At 47.2% G+C, this 19,094-nt stretch overlaps 1 protein-coding gene across 3 annotated transcripts; it reads left to right on the top strand.

The window, feature by feature from the left end:
- The first annotated feature begins 835 nt into the window (after positions 1–835).
- Positions 836–18,370, top strand: IRF6 (interferon regulatory factor 6). Of its 3 annotated transcripts, none has more exons than XM_012781735.2 (9): positions 836–917; positions 4,843–4,926; positions 5,469–5,645; positions 10,983–11,187; positions 12,220–12,348; positions 14,374–14,532; positions 15,578–15,970; positions 16,701–16,819; positions 17,641–18,370. In XM_012781735.2, the coding sequence occupies exons 3-9, from the start codon at positions 5,472–5,474 to the stop codon at positions 17,863–17,865; spliced, it is 1,404 nt and encodes a 467-aa protein (XP_012637189.1). In that variant the 5' UTR covers positions 836–917; positions 4,843–4,926; positions 5,469–5,471; the 3' UTR covers positions 17,866–18,370. The 3 variants fall into 3 exon arrangements, with proteins under 3 accessions (XP_012637189.1, XP_012637187.1, XP_075853204.1); XM_012781733.2 differs by having other exon boundaries at positions 841–1,079; XM_075997089.1 differs by having other exon boundaries at positions 841–1,079; positions 17,613–17,695.
- The last annotated feature ends 724 nt before the right edge of the window (positions 18,371–19,094 follow it).

The following is a 19,094-nucleotide window of genomic DNA, read 5'->3' on the forward strand; positions in this document are numbered from 1 at the left end:
TATACCAATAATAATTGCAAGCACATATATGTATTAAGTGCCAAACACCGTTGCAAGCAACTCATATGCAGTAATTTGTTGAATCCCCACAACACCCTGGGGTAGGTACTATTGGTAATTTTATTCTACAGATAAGAAATGGAAGCCCAGAGAGCTTAAGAAACTTTCCCAAGTCTGTAGTAGCTGATGGCTTTGGGGTTTGAAGCCCAAGAATTGGCTCCAGAGGCTATGGTTTTGATCATTACACGATAGTGATTAGAAAAGACAGGAATTATTATTCTCATTGAATAGATGAGGAAACTGAAACCAAGAAGCTAAGTAAGTTTTCTTTCTTGCCTCCATTCAAAAAAAAAAAAAAAAAAAAAAAAAAAGAAGCTAAGTAAGTTTACGCAGGGTCGCACGGGTAAGAGGCAAGAGTAAAGGCAGAATTCTAGTCCTGGAAGCCATATGGCTTCCCCCAGACAGGACCAAGTGACCTGAGTCCCTTCCTCATAGCCACCTCCACTCACACAGGCCCACCATAGTAGGGCCAACCCAGAACCTCAAAACCCTTTTTTGTGCTTAACAGTCTCCTTCAGGCAGAGTGACTATGGGGCATGAATGAGGGGAGGCACCCTCTTGACTTAGATCTGACCTCCTAGTCGCTTCCAGTTCCCTGGACCACAGCCCCGAGGCCTAAGGGCTGGGCCCCAATCTGGGACTTTTCTTGGCCGGGGTTAGAAGCGTGGGAGTCGGGTGGGGAAGGCAGCGCGGGGCTGGACGGCCCAGAAACGCAGGGGATCGTATTTCTCGCAAGTCGCCAATCCCGAGCGCCGGGGGGCGTGGCCACTCCCGGGAGGCGTGGCCGGACGGCGGAGAGGGCTGCGGCGTCCCGGGGCGAGGCGCTGACGTGAGCTCGGCGCACCTGGGCCGGGCAGGTAAGGGCCGGTGCGGGACCAGGAGAGGAACCCGCGGTCCCTACTTGCGCAGAGCCAGGCGCCCCTTGGCTAAGCCGTCGAGCAGCGTGGCGGCGACGGGTGAACTCAGCTGCGGACTTGGTTCAGAGGGAGCTCTGCTTCTGGCAGCCGGGTTGAGGACAGGTGGGGACGCCAGTTTCTGGAGAGCAGCCTGAGGGAGGGAAGACACGCCCGCGGGTGGGGAAGGGTCCGCCCTAGTGTTTGTGGGGGTGGGGGAGCTTGCTTGGGGACATCTGTTTGGGAATACCCACTGGGGCTGGGTGCTTGTCGCCCTCCTCCAGGTGGCTTTGGGGCGGTCCCGGTTCTGTAGCGCTAAGCCCCTCCCGACCCCATACTTACGACTGCTCCCTTTCCCCTGCCGAAATGGAGGGCGCTGCTCTTTGCTCCCACCGACCCAGTTGAGCCAAGGCACCGCTCCTCCTTTATTCAGTCTTACCAACTGGCTTGACCGCAGGCCCCTGTGTCCCAGGGAGGGGACTTCCTAGGTCCGCCAGCTCCTGGTCCTGGTGGGTATTTTGGGAAATTGGGGAAGAGGGCGGCAAGGTAGTTTGGCGCTTTGTCGAGTTTGTTTTCCCTCCTTGAGTTTGTTTAGCACAGTCAGGCCCTTCGCCCTGAGCCGGGGAGACACCCGTGGATTTCCAAGGAGCCCAGCTAGGTGTTGGGGAGGGTGGCGCCCGCCGGGGTGTGGCTGCTCTGGGAGTGAGGCCCTCCTTGCCTGAAGGGGCTGGAGGGCAGGTCTAGAGAAATGGGGAAAGTCTCCCAGGCCTAACTGGAAAGGAGGCCTGAGGTGCCACTCTTTACTGGGAGCCTGCTTCGTGGTAAAGGGGTCATCCGTCCCAGCATGCTCTTTTGGTGGATGTCAAGAGTGGAAGCCAGCGAAGGGAGAGGGTGAAGGCTGGTGCTGACCCAGGAGAGTAGTTTAGGGTTAGATATGGGTTTGATGCGTGGTGGCAACACCCAGTACCCCGAAACTGCCCTTCGCCACCCCCCAACTTCCATCCAGCAGGGAGGAAGGGCGTGGGAATTACGGCTAGAGGCCCAGAGTTTACCCTAAGTGGGGCTAAACTCTGAGGAACTTAAGTGATGGCATTTCACTTTCCTTCAGGAGGAAGGGAAAAATACGGGACCGCTACTAAGACCTGTCTGCAAGAAATGGCGAGTATGTTTGAGTCAGGGCAAAAAATCATTGCCAGCCAAACCTCACTTTGGGGTAGCAGTGCCCCAGGAAACTGGTCTGGGAGGGGCCTGCAGAGGTGGCAGTGGGGTGTTTATGGAGGAACTGCGCCCTGGAATGGCAGTGTGAGAGACGACAGTTAGTGCCCAGAGGAGGTGGAAAGTGTCTCTGCTCTATGCTCAGTGTGGGGGGAGTAGCTGGGTTGGCATCGTTGTCAAAGGATGATTAAATGCATATTAGAAACATAGGCTTTGAGTTTGGTTGTGATGGCAGCTGGAGATGCAAGGCTGAGTTCAACTAGGCTAAGGTGGTTCTGCAGGTGTTTGTGTTTGAGTGGAGAGAATGTTTAGAAGGAGAACTCTGATTTAGGTGTGTTTGAGATAGGGTATAATGCAGCCTTCACCCCAATCACTTTATTGGTCCTCCCTGCTGTTGGGATCTTTGTTGATGTTTTTGGTTTACTTTCTGAGTGTGTGGAAGGATGGTAGGAGGGACATGCAAGGCAGGGTGCGGGGGCAGGATTTAGTAGAGCACATTCTGACTCAGGAGTGTTGGGTTTGGACCCAGATAAAGTGCCTACCTTTTCTGTGCCTCACTTAACCCAGCTGTACAATGAGGATAATAATACCACTTCCAGGTTCATAGTGATGAAATCAGACACAGTAAGTAAAAGTGCCCGTAAGAACTGTGAAGCCTCTGCAGGGAGGAAAGATTGTTGTTACTATCCTTCGTAAGAAATGTCTTATCCTGTGGTTAATAAAGTACTACTTGTAGGATTTTTAAAATTATAAATTGAAATATATCATTGTAGAAAAATGTGAGTCATATATAAAAGTATACAGGAGAAAATAAAAAGCACCTATAATCCCATTACTAGGTAACGATTACAAATATCTTATTGCATTGGTGTCTTTCTTTCCCTTTTTTAGTTCTGTATGTGTACATGTATGCAAGTATGTTGTAAAATGAGGACACTGCTATATACTCAATGTTGTATGCTGCATTCTCCCCCAACTTCATATTTTAAACATTTCCCCAACTCCAGCAAAAATTCTTCAGCCTCTCGTTAATGGCTGCTTGATACTGCAGCCTGTGGATGTGACGTAATGAACCATTCCCCTCTCAGTCATTTTGGTGGCTTTCAATTTTTCCCTCTGCCTGTTTTTAGAGTCGTGGTTACTGGGCGGTGGAAGGGACAGGTTGGCTGACTTTCTGAAGGTGGAGAGGGTTTGCCGTGAGGGAGGAAGGGCACTGAGTGGGGCTCCTTCTATGGGGTTGAGGTGGGGCTACTCAGGTGTAGTCCCATCTTGGGAGAACACTGAGAACTCAGGGCTCTAGATCTTTATCACCGATCTCTATGGGTGGCTGCTTCTCCTTCCCATCACCAGATGCAGCTCCTGGTCTTGGCCTGGTTGCCTTAATTTTTTTCTTGATGGGCTGTGGATCAGCTACAATAAGCCCTTTTCTTCAAGTCTGCAATCAGTCAAGAGGTGCAGGCCCACGCACAGGACTTATCAACAATGCAATAGACATTCTCAAAAGCGCCTTACTAGGTTGACCAGTTTGCTGCCTATTTCCCTATTCTCCTTTTCCTTCCCTTGCCCTGTCATCCTTCTGGTAGGGCTAGGACTGGGGAAAGGGTAGAACTTGCCCTTGAGGGAATATGCGTTCCCTCCTTAAAGGGTGTAAATGTACTCCATGCTTTGATGGCTTCCCATGCTGCCCTCCAAAATGCCCGAGCCAAAGGCCAAGAACATGGGGGCACTTGAGCACTGTGTGCCAACCTCACCTGCCCAGTGCGAGCTGCACTCCCAGGGGGAAGGTTTCAGTTGCAGGACTTGGTAATTGGGTCAGAAAGCTCAGGCGAGAGCAGGTCTTGCCTTGCTCTTAAAGTGCCAGAGGCTGAGTTGGGTTTGCTGGGAGTCTGGCTAGGGAGAGAAGTGGTGTCAGGGGCCACCTCCCCCCCACCCCTACTGCAGCTCAGCTCTTCTAAATGGAAGCCTTCAGCTGACTCAGTGGCTTTGGCTTCAGAACCGTGATCCAGGTAGGGAACTTTCTGAGTGTGAAGGTGACTTATTTATTTTCCTTCCTCTCCTCCTCAGGCCATTGTGGGGCTTGAGCTGTTCCAATGTGGATTTCCTCAGGAAGGAACATCTGGTAAAAACATCGAGCTTCAGGGTTTAGTAACTAACACGGTGCTTGGCACACGGTGGCTGATGAACAAATATTTGTTGAGTGAGTGTCATTTTTTCCAGTCATCCCTTTCTAGTCTTAAGTAAAAACAAAATAAGAACACCAAAAAATCCAAACTCAGTGTCTCAGGCAAAACAATTCCCCAGTGACTGGTTTTTCCTCCGGGCACCCAGTCTGGGCAGGTCTTTGTTTTCTGCCGTGAGTGCTGGCTGCTGTCGAATGTTATCTGCTATGCCCATGTATTTTTATGAGAATCAATTGCAGACTTTACCCAGGCTGGCTCCTGCAACCAATCGGTGCACTGCAACCTCTGTGGGGAGATAAACAGACCCAGGTGAGGAGGGAGTTCATCTCATGACTGTTTTTAGTACTCTAAGGTTAGGAATTGTGATATTAGATTGTTTTAGGGCTTCTCAGCTTTACCAGATTCAGTTGTGGGAAAGTGTGCCTAAGCCTTCTCCTGGATTCTTCTAGATTGTCCTGTGGATAACCAGCTGAGATCCCTTTTTCTCGGTACAGATTCTTTGGGTGGCCGACAGAAAGGGAAGCTGACTCGAGACCCGGCTCCTCAGATCTCCGTGGACACACTGCCTGCTCTTCCCTGTAAGTGAGGACTTTGGAATGAAGGACCCACCCCTCACCTACTTCTCTGTCACCACGATGGCGTTCTTTCTTACTGAAACATTCCCATTCACCTTTACTTGTCTCGTTTAGAGGGAGAGCTTGCTTCAGCTTCTTGCCCATGTACGTGCTGTTTCTATAACTTTTTTCTTCCCTCTCCTGAGTCGAGATTGGAAAGAACAATTTCCCTTCTCTTCCAAAACCCTTGGTACTTCAGGAAGGACTGTGTTCCAGCGGGGATGACATCACCTTTTTATTTTTCTGCTTCAGGATTTAAATAGAAGAAATGTGATCTACTGGCATGATAAGTCTGATTTGGCTAGAGCATGAAGTATAAATGGCTTTGGAATAAGAATCAAAAGAACCTTTTAACCTCTTTTCTTTTCTTTCCCACCTGGCACAGTTTATTCCCATATTTAGTTTCTTTGCAGTAATCTAGTGAAACTGTAGCTCTGTCATCCGGGAACGGTGGCTGGGAAGAGTTCCCAGTGGCTGGGCTAATTCTCCTGCTCTTCCCCTACCAGATCATGGCCCTGCACCCCCGCAGAGTCCGGCTGAAGCCCTGGCTGGTGGCCCAGGTGGATAGTGGCTTGTACCCTGGGCTCATCTGGCTACACAGGGACTCCAAACGCTTCCAGATTCCCTGGAAACATGCCACCCGGCATAGCCCCCAACAAGAGGAGGAAAATACCATTTTTAAGGTAAAGGAACTTCTTCCACCATCCGACTTAAATTTTTTTTTTCCCAATGCTCTCAGATCTTTCTGGGTTTGTTTGTTTTGTTTCCATTTTGGCATGAGGATTTTTACTAGATCTAAACCTCTGATGAAACAGAATGCTCGTGATGGGGGTGCCCAAACTTCACAGGTGTCGTACTTCCTCTTGTTGGGGCACGTCTACAATGGTTGAAGCGCTTTAGTCTTTCCCACTGGTTGAAGGTACTCAACTCTGGTCCCAAAGGATATGAGATGGGATTGGTTGATCGCCTATATATGACTGTAGTGATGTGGTTGTTCCAAAGTCTACCAAGCATCAGTAGTTGCTGCCTCCTCTTCATTCACTCAGGGCTCTTGCTACGAGGAGAAGTGCTGGGCCTGGGAACAACATCCATACCAGGACGGAACTGTTGGGTGTCAGCAGACTCCTACCACATGGCCTGTGGGATGGGCACAGAGGGCCAGGGCCCTCAGCAAGTTTTCCTTTTGATATTAAAGGATTTTGCACCTATCCACAGCCTCTGCTTAAAAATTAAAAGGCTGGGTATGGTGGCTCACACCTGTAATCCTAGCACTTCTGAAGGCTGAGGTGGGAGGATCACTTGAGACCAGGAGTTTGAGACTAACCCGGGCAACATGACAAGATCCCATTTCTACATAAAAATGGAGAAATTAGCTGGGCATGGTGGCATATGCCTGTGGTCCCAGCTACTCAGGAGGCTGGGGCAGGAGGACCACTTGAGCCCAGGAGTTTGAGGTTGCAGTGAACCATGATGACACACCACTGCACTCTAGCTTGGGCAACAAAGTGAGACCCTGTCTCAAAAAAAAAATTATAAATTTTTATTTTATAAATGTTTTCTTAAAAATGCCTCTGATATGATGATTTTATTTAACTGAAAACTAGATTTAACACATTAACTGCCACATGAGTTGTTTAACTCACTAGTTTTGAGCCTGGGGCCTCATGAAGCATATGTAACTCACTGGTCATGGGAGCTGCATGAACTATTTTTCGAGTTGCATATAACCTATGTACAGAAAACATAACAAATTTTTTTTTTTTTTTTTTTTTGAGACAGAGTCTCGCTTTGTTGCCCAGGCTAGAGTGAGTGCCGTGGCGTCAGCCTAGCTCACAGCAACCTCAAACTCCTGGGCTCGAGCGATCCTTCTGTCTCAGCCTCCCGAGTAGCTGGGACTACAGGCATGCGCCACCATGCCCGGCTAATTTTTTATATATATATCAGTTGGCCAATTAGTTTCTTTCTATTTATAGTAGAGACGGGGTCTCGCTCTTGCTCAGGCTGGTTTTGAACTCCTGACCTTGAGCAATCCGCCCGCCTCGGCCTCCCAGAGAGCTAGGATTACAGGCACCGCGCCCGGCCATAACAAATTTTTCATTAAATTAGAAAGGATCATTTGCAAAGTTTTTATTCTGTTTTTGTAATAAAGCACCATGGCCCCAAGAAAAAAAATTTTTTTTTGTAGTGTGGCAGTCAATGGATTAATCACATAGCATTTTACAAACTTTAAGTGAAACCAAAGCTTGACTTAAGAAAGAAGTAGGTGGACAGGGCCGTGCGTGGTGGCTCATGCCTGTAAACCTAGAATTCTGGGAGGCCGAGGCAGGAGGCTGGCTCAAGATCGGGAGTTCGAAACCAGCCTGAGCAAGATCGAGACCCTGTCTCTATTAAAAATAGAAAGAAATTAATTGGCCAACAACAACAACAACAAATATATATAAAATTAGCCAGGCATGGTGGCATGTGTCTGTAGTCCCAGCTACTCGGGAGGCTGAGGCAGAAAGATTGCTCGAGCCCAGGAGTTTGAGGTTGCTGTGAGCTAGGCTGACGCCACGGCACTTTAGCCCGGGCAACAGAGTGAGACTCTGTCTCAAAAAAAGAAAAAAAAAAAAAAAGAAGTAGGTGGACAGGCTGGTTGTGGGAAGGGATTTCACGTGGTTTGTAACTTTGTAGGCTGTGTCTCTGCTCCAGATCAACTTCTCTCTGATGGCCACTTCCATCTCACGAGTAGCTTTAGTTTGTGCTCCCTCAAGACACAAAGCAAACCTTCCCTTTTCTTCTCTGAGTATAAGCTGGAAGTCAGAAATGAAATTTGGTTGCTACTGTGAACCTCTCAACATTCATACCCCAGTTTCTTGCTGAGATTGGATCAGGAAAAGGCAGAAAACGTGGCCTCAGGACTCAAAGGAAAGATATCCTAGAGATGTTTACCGTCCGACTCTGTCTTGTCTCCAGGCAGGGAGAAAATTGGCCTGAGGGCACTTAGAAAGGAAATTGAGCACTGTTAACTTAGATTTTATTTATTTATTTATTTTATTTTTATTTTATTTTTTTTTTGAGACAGAGTCTCGCTTTGTTGCCCAGGCTAGAGTGAGTGCCGTGGTGTCAGCCTAGCTCACAGCAACCTCCAACTCCTGGGCTCAAGCAATCCTCCTGCCTCAGCCTCCCGAGTAGCTGGGACTACAGGCATGTGCCACCGTGCCCGGCTAATTTTTTCTCTCTTAGTTGGCCAATTAATTTCTTTCTATTTATAGTAGAGACGGGGGTCTCGCTCTTGCTCAGGCTGGTTTCGAACTCCTGACCTCGAGCAATCTGCCCGCCTCGGCCTCCCAGAGTGCTAGGATTACAGGCGTGAGCCACCGTGCCCGGCCCATTAACTTAGATTTTAAATAACGATATAAAAATGATAAGGAAAGCCAGCACCACTTATTGGAGTTAGTATTGAGAAAGGGAATGGGACGTGCCCTGGCCCAGTTGTCCTCTCCGTGGCCTTGGTCTGACACGGGATTTGTTGTGGAAGCATCTGGCAGTGGCTGGCCATGGGGAAGAGGCTGGTTCCTGGAAGCCCCACTCATGAGGACGATCTGCGTGCTTGGGGCTGGAGGAAAGGGTGGCTGAGGGGAGGCAGTGTTACCTCATTTACACCTGTGTATCTGTTTGCAGAGTGTGGAGGCAGGGTCTGGAAAGTCAGGGGAGGAATGAGGATCCCAAGCTCTGATGGCCTTTAGTAGAATATGCAGTAGGACATGCAGGTGGGACACTAGCATTAAATGGGTGTCTGTGTCCATGCCTCATTCAGTTCTCACGACAACCCTGTGAGGGAGGCATTACCCTCACACTGTAGATGCAGAAGCCAAGCCTCAGAGCGGCTGAGTAACTTGCCAAAACCATACAGCCAGTAAGTGGTGGAGCCAGGATTTGAACCCATGTCTGTCTCCACCCCCCTGTCCCCCGATCATACTGCCCCTTCCGATCAGGAATTGGAAGACCTGGCCTCAAATCCTACTGCCATCAACTGCATGTGTGGTCTTGGGCTCGTCATGTCGCCTCTCTGAGCTTCAGTTTCCCCTTCAGTGAAATGAGGATGAAACCAGTCTTGCCTGCCTCACAGGATCATTGTGGGAATCGAGCAAAATAAAGTATGGGGAGGGATTTGCAAAGCACCCTAAAAAACGCAGGAATTATTTCCAGTTTAGGAAGAGAAATAAGGACCTGCACAGTGATCAGAATCTCTCAGAGGTGAGACTTAGAATAGGTTTGAACAAGTAATGTTTATACATCACAGCAATTGCCATATGGTACCTCTTAGGCTCTCTTTTCTTGATTCTAAAGTTCCAGTCTTAAAGGGTAGGACGCTCTGCTGCATCAGCCTTGGGTCCTCAGTGCCATACGACAGGGTCCCGGGGGATGGACGGATGCATGGTGAGCAGGAGGGCTGGGGCCCTGGTTCTGGGTTACTCTGGCTGCTCTCCATGGAGGGGCAGGGCTTTACGGAGCTACAGAAATTTGCAGACCTCTGCCAAAATCTGCACAGCCCGAGTCAGCTGGGTGGGGGCAGAATGAGTGTCGGCGCAGAGGAGCAAACAAATGGAAGGGAAAATGTGTGGGGAGGCAGCAGCCAGGTACCACCAGGTAACTTGTCCCGGATACTAGGGACCAGTGAAGTTGAAATCCTATAGGGGCGGGGTGGAATGGAGCAGCAGTTAGGCCCCCCTAGAGCCTGCCAAGCCACCTGGGGAAGCACAACTTTGTTGGACTTCTTCATAGCACAAAACAAATGCAAGAACCCCAATCTGAGAAGGTGATAGGAGGAAGTGAGTCTGAATCGGATTAGCTCTTGGAAGAAACTTCCTCCTGATTGTGAGGCTCTGCAGGGGCTGAGTGAAGGAGATCAGAGGATGGGGCAGAACAATTCAATTTCAGTGTCAGGAAGAAGTCTGTGTTCAGAATCAGGCGGGGAGTTGTGTTTGGACAAGTGATGTGCCCTGTCAGCTTGAAACAGTGGGTGTATGCTTCCCGTCTGGAGTTCTCTACTCATGATATCTCTTTTTTCTGCATCAGAACATGTTATCTTCCTGGGCTTAGAGATCAGGGAATATGTTAGCCATGGGGGAGAAGGATATCTTGGGAGCAGAAACACAAATGCAAACGAGACCTGAAAGCAGGGCCGGGTTTCTACTCCCTGCTCTGTTCCTGAGGACCTTGGTCTATGGCATGAGCAGCTGAGGTTTCTCTTTGCCTCACTGGGGAGGCTACTGTGTTCCCCTTGTCTGGGGAAAGTGCTATGCGTTCCCGTATTTGAATACCAGAGAGCAGAAGTCGAAGTGGTTTTAGTCCATGCTGCCAGCCACTAGTTTTGCTGACAGCATGGGCGAGATGTTCCCAATGAAGTAGGAGTTTGAGGGGATTGGGAAAGGTAGTGGGTGTGAGTTTATTAGCATTTGCGGCCCTCAGGCAGTGAGGCAAGCTGAACCCCCATGAGTGTGCTTCCTGTTCCAAAGGCTCTTCATTTCTGCAGTTCTTTATTTATGCATCAGATGGAGTTCTGGAGGGGACCAGTGAGGCCACCCCCTTTGTTGTTGTACCTTTTGTTGTGGAAGCAGTTCATATCAAAAAGGGATAAGCTAAAAAAAAAAAAAAAAAAAAGTTAACCTGAAATCCTGCTATCCAGAGTTACTGTTAGCATTTTGGTGCCTGTTTTCCCCAGACTTTACTTTGAACCTTTCATTCTAGAGCAGTGTCATCTTGACAGGTACTGGTACCAACGCTTGAGATAAGGCTCTTCCTTTCAATAGATTGTGTTTGCACATGGCTTAACTTCCCCTGGGCCCTGCCTTGTCTGGTCCTAAGGGCAGTGTTTCCTGCTGCAGTCTCTGGAAATTGGGGTTGGGTGGTGGGGCAGTCACGCAAGGGTGTGTGTGTGTGCGTGTGTTTGTATGTGTATGAGAAGGGGTGGGCACGCACACTTTGTAGTGTTTCTGGGCAACAGGAGGCACTCACTGCAGTTTCCTGTTCCCCAGGCCTGGGCTGTAGAGACGGGGAAGTACCAGGAAGGGGTAGATGACCCTGATCCAGCTAAATGGAAGGCCCAGCTCCGCTGTGCTCTCAACAAGAGCAGAGAATTCAACCTGATGTATGATGGCACTAAGGAGGTGCCCATGAACCCAGTGAAGATATATCAAGTCTGTGACATCCCCCAGCCCCAGGGCTCAATCATTAACCCAGGTGAGGCCCCAGGTGTCTGGGAGAAGGTGGGCAGTGCACCATGTTCTGGGCTGGAATCTTAAAGAGATAGTCAACTGCAAAGCAGCTTGGTTTACAAAGTTCAAGATTGGGAAAGCAAGACAGTCTTTCCCTAGGAAGGACCCAGAGAACAAAAGATAGAAGCACAGCAGAATCTCCTTGCTCTTTTAGTGAATGGTTGTTAGCCTGATTGCTTAAAGCATTAGAAAGTAGAGGAACTATAGAGTTCTCCTGTAAAAATAGCCTCTCTTGGGACTTGAGAGGCCAGGTAATTGTGAAGGAGGAGGAGGAGGAATTAAATCGTAGAAGGTTTGAGGTCTAAACCTGGCTCTTATCACTTTTCTATTTGTGGGACTTGAATCAAGTCATTTGACCTCTTGAGCCTCAGTTTCTTCAGCTCTAAAATGTGGGATCTCATCTTTCCTGCCTACTTCAAAGACTACTGTGAGAATCAAGTGGCATGACATATAAGAGCTATTAAGTGCTTTATAGATGTTGGGTGAGTGGTCATTTAATTTGAAGGATACTTTGACTAAGGGAATACCGCCTGATCCTTTTATTTTTTCCATGCTTAGCAAGTACTGACTAAGAGCCAGATAATTTAGACTTGTATTCCAGCAAATCCAGTGAGGCCCTGCCATGAGGGAGGGGTCTGTTCCTCATATTAAGCATACAAGGATGTGAAATTGGTGTCCCTGAGTCCTTAAAAGGGATGCTAGTATGTAGCATCGAAGCTAACGTGTACGTAAAATGTAAGAGATTTCTAGGAGAAGGAGGGTCTGCAACTCCTATATAGGGGAAGGGAAGAGAGCTTGCATTAAGGCTCTGTCAGAAGAGTTGGAACTAGGTGTTAATAATCCCTTGAGTCCCACTCATTTTAGCTAGGACATTGAAGGTGCTTACTGACCCCGAGGAGCCTTTGTGCTAGCAGTCCCTAGCTTGGGTGGCGGGTCAGCTGCAGGGATGGCAGCGCAACCTGAACTGCTCACCTGAGAGCTTGTGTCTCCTGGGTAGGATCCACGGGGTCTGCTCCCTGGGATGAGAAGGATAATGATGTGGATGAAGATGATGAGGAAGATGAGCTGGACCAGTCGCAGCACCATGTTCCCATCCAGGACACCTTCCCCTTCCTGAACATTAATGGTGAGTGGGGTGGTGGGTGGCACAGAGGGATAAGGATGACGCAAGGGCTTTGACCTTGGAATTGCCCTCCTTGACCGCCACTGCCCTGGGGGCAGGACCAGGCCCCACTGGCAGGCTGGCGGTCTGTTAGCAAGCAGCAGTCATCGGTGAGGGAACCCTGCCAGCCCAGCTGTCCCAGTACAGTGGGGTGGGTTCTAGGCATAGAGAGCATCTTCTGAATCGTTTGTGTGATCACTCAAATAAGAAATCTAAATTCATTCTCAGTCCCACGTACAAATATATCAGTGGTTATAAATGTTGCCAATTTCCTTCAGGCCAAGTGCAGAAGTCATTTTTATGAACCGTAGGCAAACGCTTCCAGTATTTCCCTCGGTATAAATTCTGTGTTACTTCCTTCACGGGGATCGCTCTGCTAGGCTGCGCTACAGGAAACTTGTGGTTTCTATAGCTACTAACACTAGGCTAGATAAAGCCTATCAGATTTATCTAGTTGTCTATCTGCAAGATACTTTTCTTTTATGGACTTTTGAATTCAGCTTCCCAGGAAAAATGAGTTGAGAGGTTGGGGGTCCACTGTGTGACAGAGCAGGTACCGCATCTTCCACTGCACTACCCGGGGGGTGCTCAAACACAAGTTGAATTGCTCTTCTGCAGAATTTTACTTCCTCTCTTCACTGCAATGTACATCCTGTAGTGATTTGCATCCAGTTGAGTAGCTTTTTACAGACTTTTTAGTACCTTCAAGCTGCTATGGGTTGAAATGAGATAATTTGTGCCACCTATAAAATTCAGCATATCTAGATGATTTCTTTAGGATTTTGGAGTGCTTTAGGTGCTGCCCCCACCTTTGAGAATCAGGAAATAATTCTTATTGTCTGTCCACTGGCCTTCCATCACTTATCCTGACATGTATATCTTTATAACTAAGTGATGGGTCACGAGAAATTTCATAGAGATCTTTCAGGTGAATATTGCCATGTGCTACATTTAAAATTTAAATGAGAAATTCAAAGAGTTGGATATCTAGACATGTGTGATCCTTTCCCGAATCCCTGGCTGACTCATTCTGTTATTCTCACCCCTTAAAAGAATGCAGACTATTTCCAGGATCCTGATTTCCTATTTTCGTTCATATTTTATTAAAGCTAATGTTGTGTGTCCTTATATTTTGGGCTGCCCTGGATCGTTTTTAGAAAGTTATGGAATAAATATTAAAAACTAAAAAGTAAAATGGGAGCACAGATTTAATCAGACTTGTACACAAAGGGTCAAAGAAACATTAACCTCTGTGATTTCAGAGCTGTTGGGGCAGAGGAAGAAGAATTGTTGAAGAATAGATGCCTAAGAGGTGAGGCTAGGAGCCTTTGGAGCAAGTCAACGTTGACATAAGCAGGGAAATAGGTTTTTCACTCTTTTCTACAGCTTTAATTGGATAATTTTGAATAAATGATACTTTTACATGATTTAAATTCGTAACGGTACAAAAAGGTAATCAGTTCTGAGGTTTTCCTTCCATTATTTCCCTGAACCTTCCAGTTCTTTCCCTGGATGAGACAGTTCTTTTTAGGTTCTTGAGAATGCTTCCAGGCATGTAAAAGTATTTGTTTGTTTTTAATGGAATATATATACATTAACACTTAAAGCTCATCAACTAATTCAGATGAGTTCATTTTATGGAAGGCAACCAGCTTCTATTTAATTGCTGGGACCAAATTTTACAATAGGGAAATCTCTCTTGTCCCTTCTAATTTAACCCCTAAAGAAAACTCACTGGTCTATATATCAATCTTCAGCAAAGGTTTTTAGAATGATGAGTTTATGGGAAAAATAATATGATTAGAAAGCAGGGGGAACCTTGTTTGTTCCTGTGTTAGCTGTGGGAATCACAGATGGGGCTGGAGGTCACCCTGGGTCATGGCTCAGTGTTTGACTCTTGTCTACTGACCCTGTTAGTTCTTAGAGCCTCAGACCAGGTGATATACATGCGTGGTGCCCCTGCTTGCTCACCACATCCTTCTGTTCTAGGTTCTCCCATGGCGCCAGCCAGTGTGGGAAACTGCGGTGTGGGTAACTGCAGCCCTGAAGCAGTGTGGCCCAAAACTGAACCTCTGGAGATGGAAGTGCCCCAGGCACCTATACAGCCCTTCTTCAGCTCTCCAGAGCTGTGGATCAGCTCTCTCCCAAGTAAGCGAGCCCTGATCTTTCTTACTGGGTCTTCCGCTCCTATTACGGTCCCTTTCCTATCCCACCTTCTGCCTCCTATACACTTCTTTGACATGTATAGAATAAACTACCTGGTCTCTGTGTCTGCTTCCTGGCTGGCCGATGAGTCACCAGGAAAGGAATACAGAAACATTGGCTCATACCTACTTGCCCATGGGATGCCCTTATTGGTCACAGCTCTAGTTTACTCACCTCTTAGGAGGGTGGAAGTGCAGGTTTATTAGTCCGGTCAGGAGATTTAGTGGCAAGGCCAGTTGTGGGATAGGGAGGTTAATGGCCATTGATTTGGTTGAGGACGCTCTTGGATTTTGAGGGGCTTTTGGACCCAGAGGAAAAAAAAATGTCTTTCTGACTTTGACACAAATTTATCTCAGTGAAGAACTGATGTCATTGCCTGGGTCTCCCTTTCACACTGCACATGCTAGGGGTGTGAGTGCTAACATTTTGTCCAAGGCTAAGTAGCTTTGATAAGGCCCATTGGGTTCAGTGAAGATTTGCTGAGTGAAAATTAACTTTGCTGTGAACTATGTCCTGTTATGGTGTATTTTTAGAACAGATCCCTGATGTGTGCTCACATGTGTGATTTTTAGAAAAATGGCTTGATATTTCTTCTTGTTCCTCTGGTTTCTTTAAGCAATGAGCCAAAAACGAGACACAAACCAGATACCTTAGTTTTTTTATCCTCTTCCAGTGCCTACTGATGTGAAGACTCAGTCAGTATGGGGTTACCAGGGCCACTTTGCTTGGTGAAATTGTAGCTCTTAGGGTGTGGTTCTTGAATAAAGATAGTATAGATGGACTTTGAACTGTTTGCTTCCAGGCAGCTTTTTGAGTGAATACTTCAGGGATATGTTGATGTCTCCTTTTATTGTAGGAAGGATAACTATGGCAGTGTCCTTCCTGAATGCTAGTGAAATGTGGCTTGATCTTAATGGACCTGTATGAGTCTTAGGGATGGACAGGCAGAGCAGCTAAGTAGGACTCACTGTCATCTCTACTCTTGCAGTGACTGACCTGGACATCAAGTTTCACTACCGTGGGAAGGAGTATGGGCAGACCATGACCGTGAGCAACCCCCAGGGCTGCCGGCTCTTCTATGGGGATCTGGGTCCCATGCCTGACCAGGAAGAGCTCTTTGGTCCCGTCAGCCTGGAGCAAGTCAAATTCCCGGGTCCGGAGCATATCACCAATGAAAAACAGAAGCTGTTCACCAGCAAGCTGCTTGATGTCATGGACAGGGGACTGATCCTGGAGGTCAGCGGTCACGCCATTTATGCCATCAGGCTGTGCCAGTGCAAGGTGTACTGGTCTGGGCCATGTGCCCCATCGCTTGTTGCCCCCAACCTGATTGAGAGACAAAAGAAGGTCAAGCTGTTTTGTCTGGAAACATTCCTTAGTGGTGAGTGTTTTTTCAGAGGGTCGATGGTGATAGGAATTGCTCCCTGGAAGTACATCTTCTACCATCCCTCTCTTTCCTGGCTTGGCAAAACTCTTAACCAAAATATTTCTTCTTTTGCTGAAATGAAATACATCAGGAAAAAACCAAAAAGATATTTCTTCTGGAGGTCAAGGGAGAAGAGAACCTTGCTTCTGAAAAATGGAGGTGGCCAAGGCAACACAGAAGGGAGTTTTACTCCCAGCTATTTTTAGGTTGGTTGTGGCTTCTTCAGTGGCAGAAGGAGGAGACTGCTTTGTCACTACCCCTCAAATGTCACCAGCTTATCTTTAACTTTGGAAGGTGATCCTGTTCATCATATTCAGCAGAACACATACCCTTTTGGGAAATATATGAGTGGTGAATTCAAACAGATGATTTTAGGGAGAGCACTTGAGATGTAAATTTTATAATGTGGTGTGAATCCCAGGTTGAGACCAACAATGTCCAATAAGAGTCTCTGGAATTTGTGCTGTCACATATATTTGTGCCATCTGATATGGTAGCCACTAGGCACACATGGCTATTGAGCATGTCAGTGTGACTCATGTGACCAAGGAACTGTTTAATGTTTAAAATTAGTAGCCACATGTGGCTAGTGGCTGTTGTATTGAACAGCATAAAAGGTGGCATTTACTGAGAGGATGATATGGAATAACCCAGTATAACAAACTTGCTCTTCTACCTTCTGCAGAGCTCATTGCTCACCAGAAAGGACAGATAGAGAAGCAGCCACCATTTGAGATCTACTTGTGCTTTGGGGAAGAATGGCCAGATGGGAAACCCTTGGAAAGGAAACTCATCTTGGTTCAGGTGAGAAGATGAGGATGTGCCAACAACTCTTCCCTTTTTTGCCAATGCTTTACTCCCTACGTCTGGGCTGAACCCCAGTCGAGTGAGCCTGGGCCTGTGTGGGTCTTAATCCCATCAGATGGGGTGGCAGATTCAGGCTGTATACGGTAGGACCACACTGGGAAAAGGCAAGGTCTTTAAAGTGGGTGTCTGATTTAGCGGAGACCTTATCTTTCATTCTCTTACTGACATTAGAGTCTTGCTGAAACCTCAAAGGATAAGACCCTTTCCAGCGTTTCTCAGAAAAACCTTTTGAGTTGCCTTTAAATATATAAGCTTATTCTAGGAGGTGGCAGCAAAGCCACATAGGCTTGGCCCCCAGAACTGCACAACGAGGCAGGCAACAGATGACATTTGGTTAAAGTCTTACTAAGCAAGCATGGGGCGTGATGCCACATCTAGGTTGTTTACCTTCATTTGAACCAACTTCTAGAGTGGGCCTTGGCAGAATGGGCCCGAAAGATAAAGGTGTATCCTGTATTTAGATTTTTTATTGATTGATTGAGACAGGGTCTGATTGCGTTGCCCTGGCTAGAGTGCAGTGGTGTCATCATAGCTCGCTGGACCCTCAAACTCCTGGGCTCAAGCAATCCTCCTGCCTCAGCCTCCCAAGAGTGCTAGCATTACAGGTGTGAGCCACTGCACACACACTCTGTATTTAGACATTAGAGTGAGGGGCTTCCCCAGGGCCTCACTGATTCTCCCTTCAATCTTGGGTGTATCTTGCTCTTTAAAAATACCTTTTCCTCAGCAGGTACCTGTGTCCTCTGTGTCTTGAACAGGTCATTCCGGTGGTGGCTCGGATGATCTACGAGATGTTTTCTGGTGATTTCACACGATCCTTTGACAGTGGCAGTGTTCGCCTGCAGATCTCCACTCCAGACATAAAAGATAACATTGTTGCTCAGCTGAAGCAGCTGTACCGCATCCTTCAAACCCAGGAAAGCTGGCAGCCCATGCAGCCTGCCCCCAGCATGCAGCTGCCCCCTGCGCTGCCAGCCCAGTAATCAGGAATGCCATCCGCTTCCTTTTCCTTTTTACACTGTTGTACATATGGATATTTTTTATTATTCACATTTAACCAGCTTTTGAATCTCTTTTTTCTCTAACAATGTTATCAGTCTGTGATTCTCCAAATACTCCTAGATTTAATGTTGATTTAATTTATGGAAAAATCACCCTTCAGACTTCCCTTTTCTTTTTTAAACTTCCCAATGGTAGTATGATATAGTAGAAGGAGATTTGGCCTGAGAGTTCGGACACCAGTGTTCGAGCTGCAGCTTTGCTTCCAAATTGACCTTGAACAAGTCTTTTTAACCTCTGGGCTTCAGATTTATCACTTGTAAAATGAAGAGATTGGAATGGTGCCTGAAATTGCGTCCAGCTTTCAAACTCTGACTCGATGACTTTATTCTACTTGTACATGGCAAAACTGCCTGGAACAGAACCCTTCTGCATTGCTCTTGTACCACATTTTTTTTTCTTGCTTTAATTAAAGTTCCCTCAAGCACTGATTTGTCCAGGATGGAGCTCTGTTTGACCTGTTCTGCTAGTATAGTAAGCTTGCTCCCTGATGGGGGAAGTGAGGAGAGGAGCTGGCTGGTTGCTTAGAAACCAAGCTTGATATCTAAATAGAAGTGGGTGCCAAAGTCTGAAAGTCACCCGGCCCATGGAGTAAAAGCTCGTAAATTGGGGTTCTAAAGGAAAGCCGTTGACACAAGAAACCTAGAGATTCTGTAGAAGAATGGGTTGTCAGGTATTTAACTTGTCACTGCTCAAATACATGTGTGTGTGTTGAGGGGTAGATGAAAGTATATGACTTAGGTGGTAGCCTTCAGAGAGGTGGTAGCCTTCAGAGGAAGGAACTCTCTCTTTTTATTTTAGTTTTTGAGGAAGACCTGCGAGTAAGTTGGGCATCTAAGATATCTCCTGTGACTACAAAAGGGGCAGTTCCTCCTTGCTTAGAGACTTTTAGAGTTTTCTTGTCTGTTTGGATTTTTCACAGTTGGGAAAAATGGGGTGCTGGGTGTGTTAAGGGGCAGGGTGAAGAAGGGCTGGGCAGCACTCTTCTAGAAAAGGCTCACCTAGCACAAACCTGCTTGTCTCCCTTGCTGGTAGAGGTATCTGGGTGTGAACAATGAAAGTAGAGTGGTATAGAACATTGTAGCTATCTCTTGTCACAAACAGGTTCAACCTAGTAACTTTTGCTTATTCTTTAATCCTTTTGCCTCTTTTT

The sequence above is a fragment of the Microcebus murinus genome, chromosome 23 (genome assembly GCF_040939455.1).
Source record: "Microcebus murinus isolate Inina chromosome 23, M.murinus_Inina_mat1.0, whole genome shotgun sequence".
Classification (NCBI taxonomy): Eukaryota; Metazoa; Chordata; class Mammalia; order Primates; family Cheirogaleidae; genus Microcebus; species Microcebus murinus.

Excerpts from the sequence above, each read along its gene's own strand:
- IRF6 (XM_012781735.2), top strand. The coding sequence starts at position 5,472 with ATGGCCCTGCACCCCCGCAGAGTCCGGCTGAAGCCCTGGCTGGTGGCC. Across the intron at positions 14,533-15,577 it reads GTGGATCAGCTCTCTCCCAA|TGACTGACCTGGACATCAAG; the intron begins GTAAGCGAGCCC and ends CTACTCTTGCAG. Across the intron at positions 15,971-16,700 it reads TCTGGAAACATTCCTTAGTG|AGCTCATTGCTCACCAGAAA; the intron begins GTGAGTGTTTTT and ends TACCTTCTGCAG.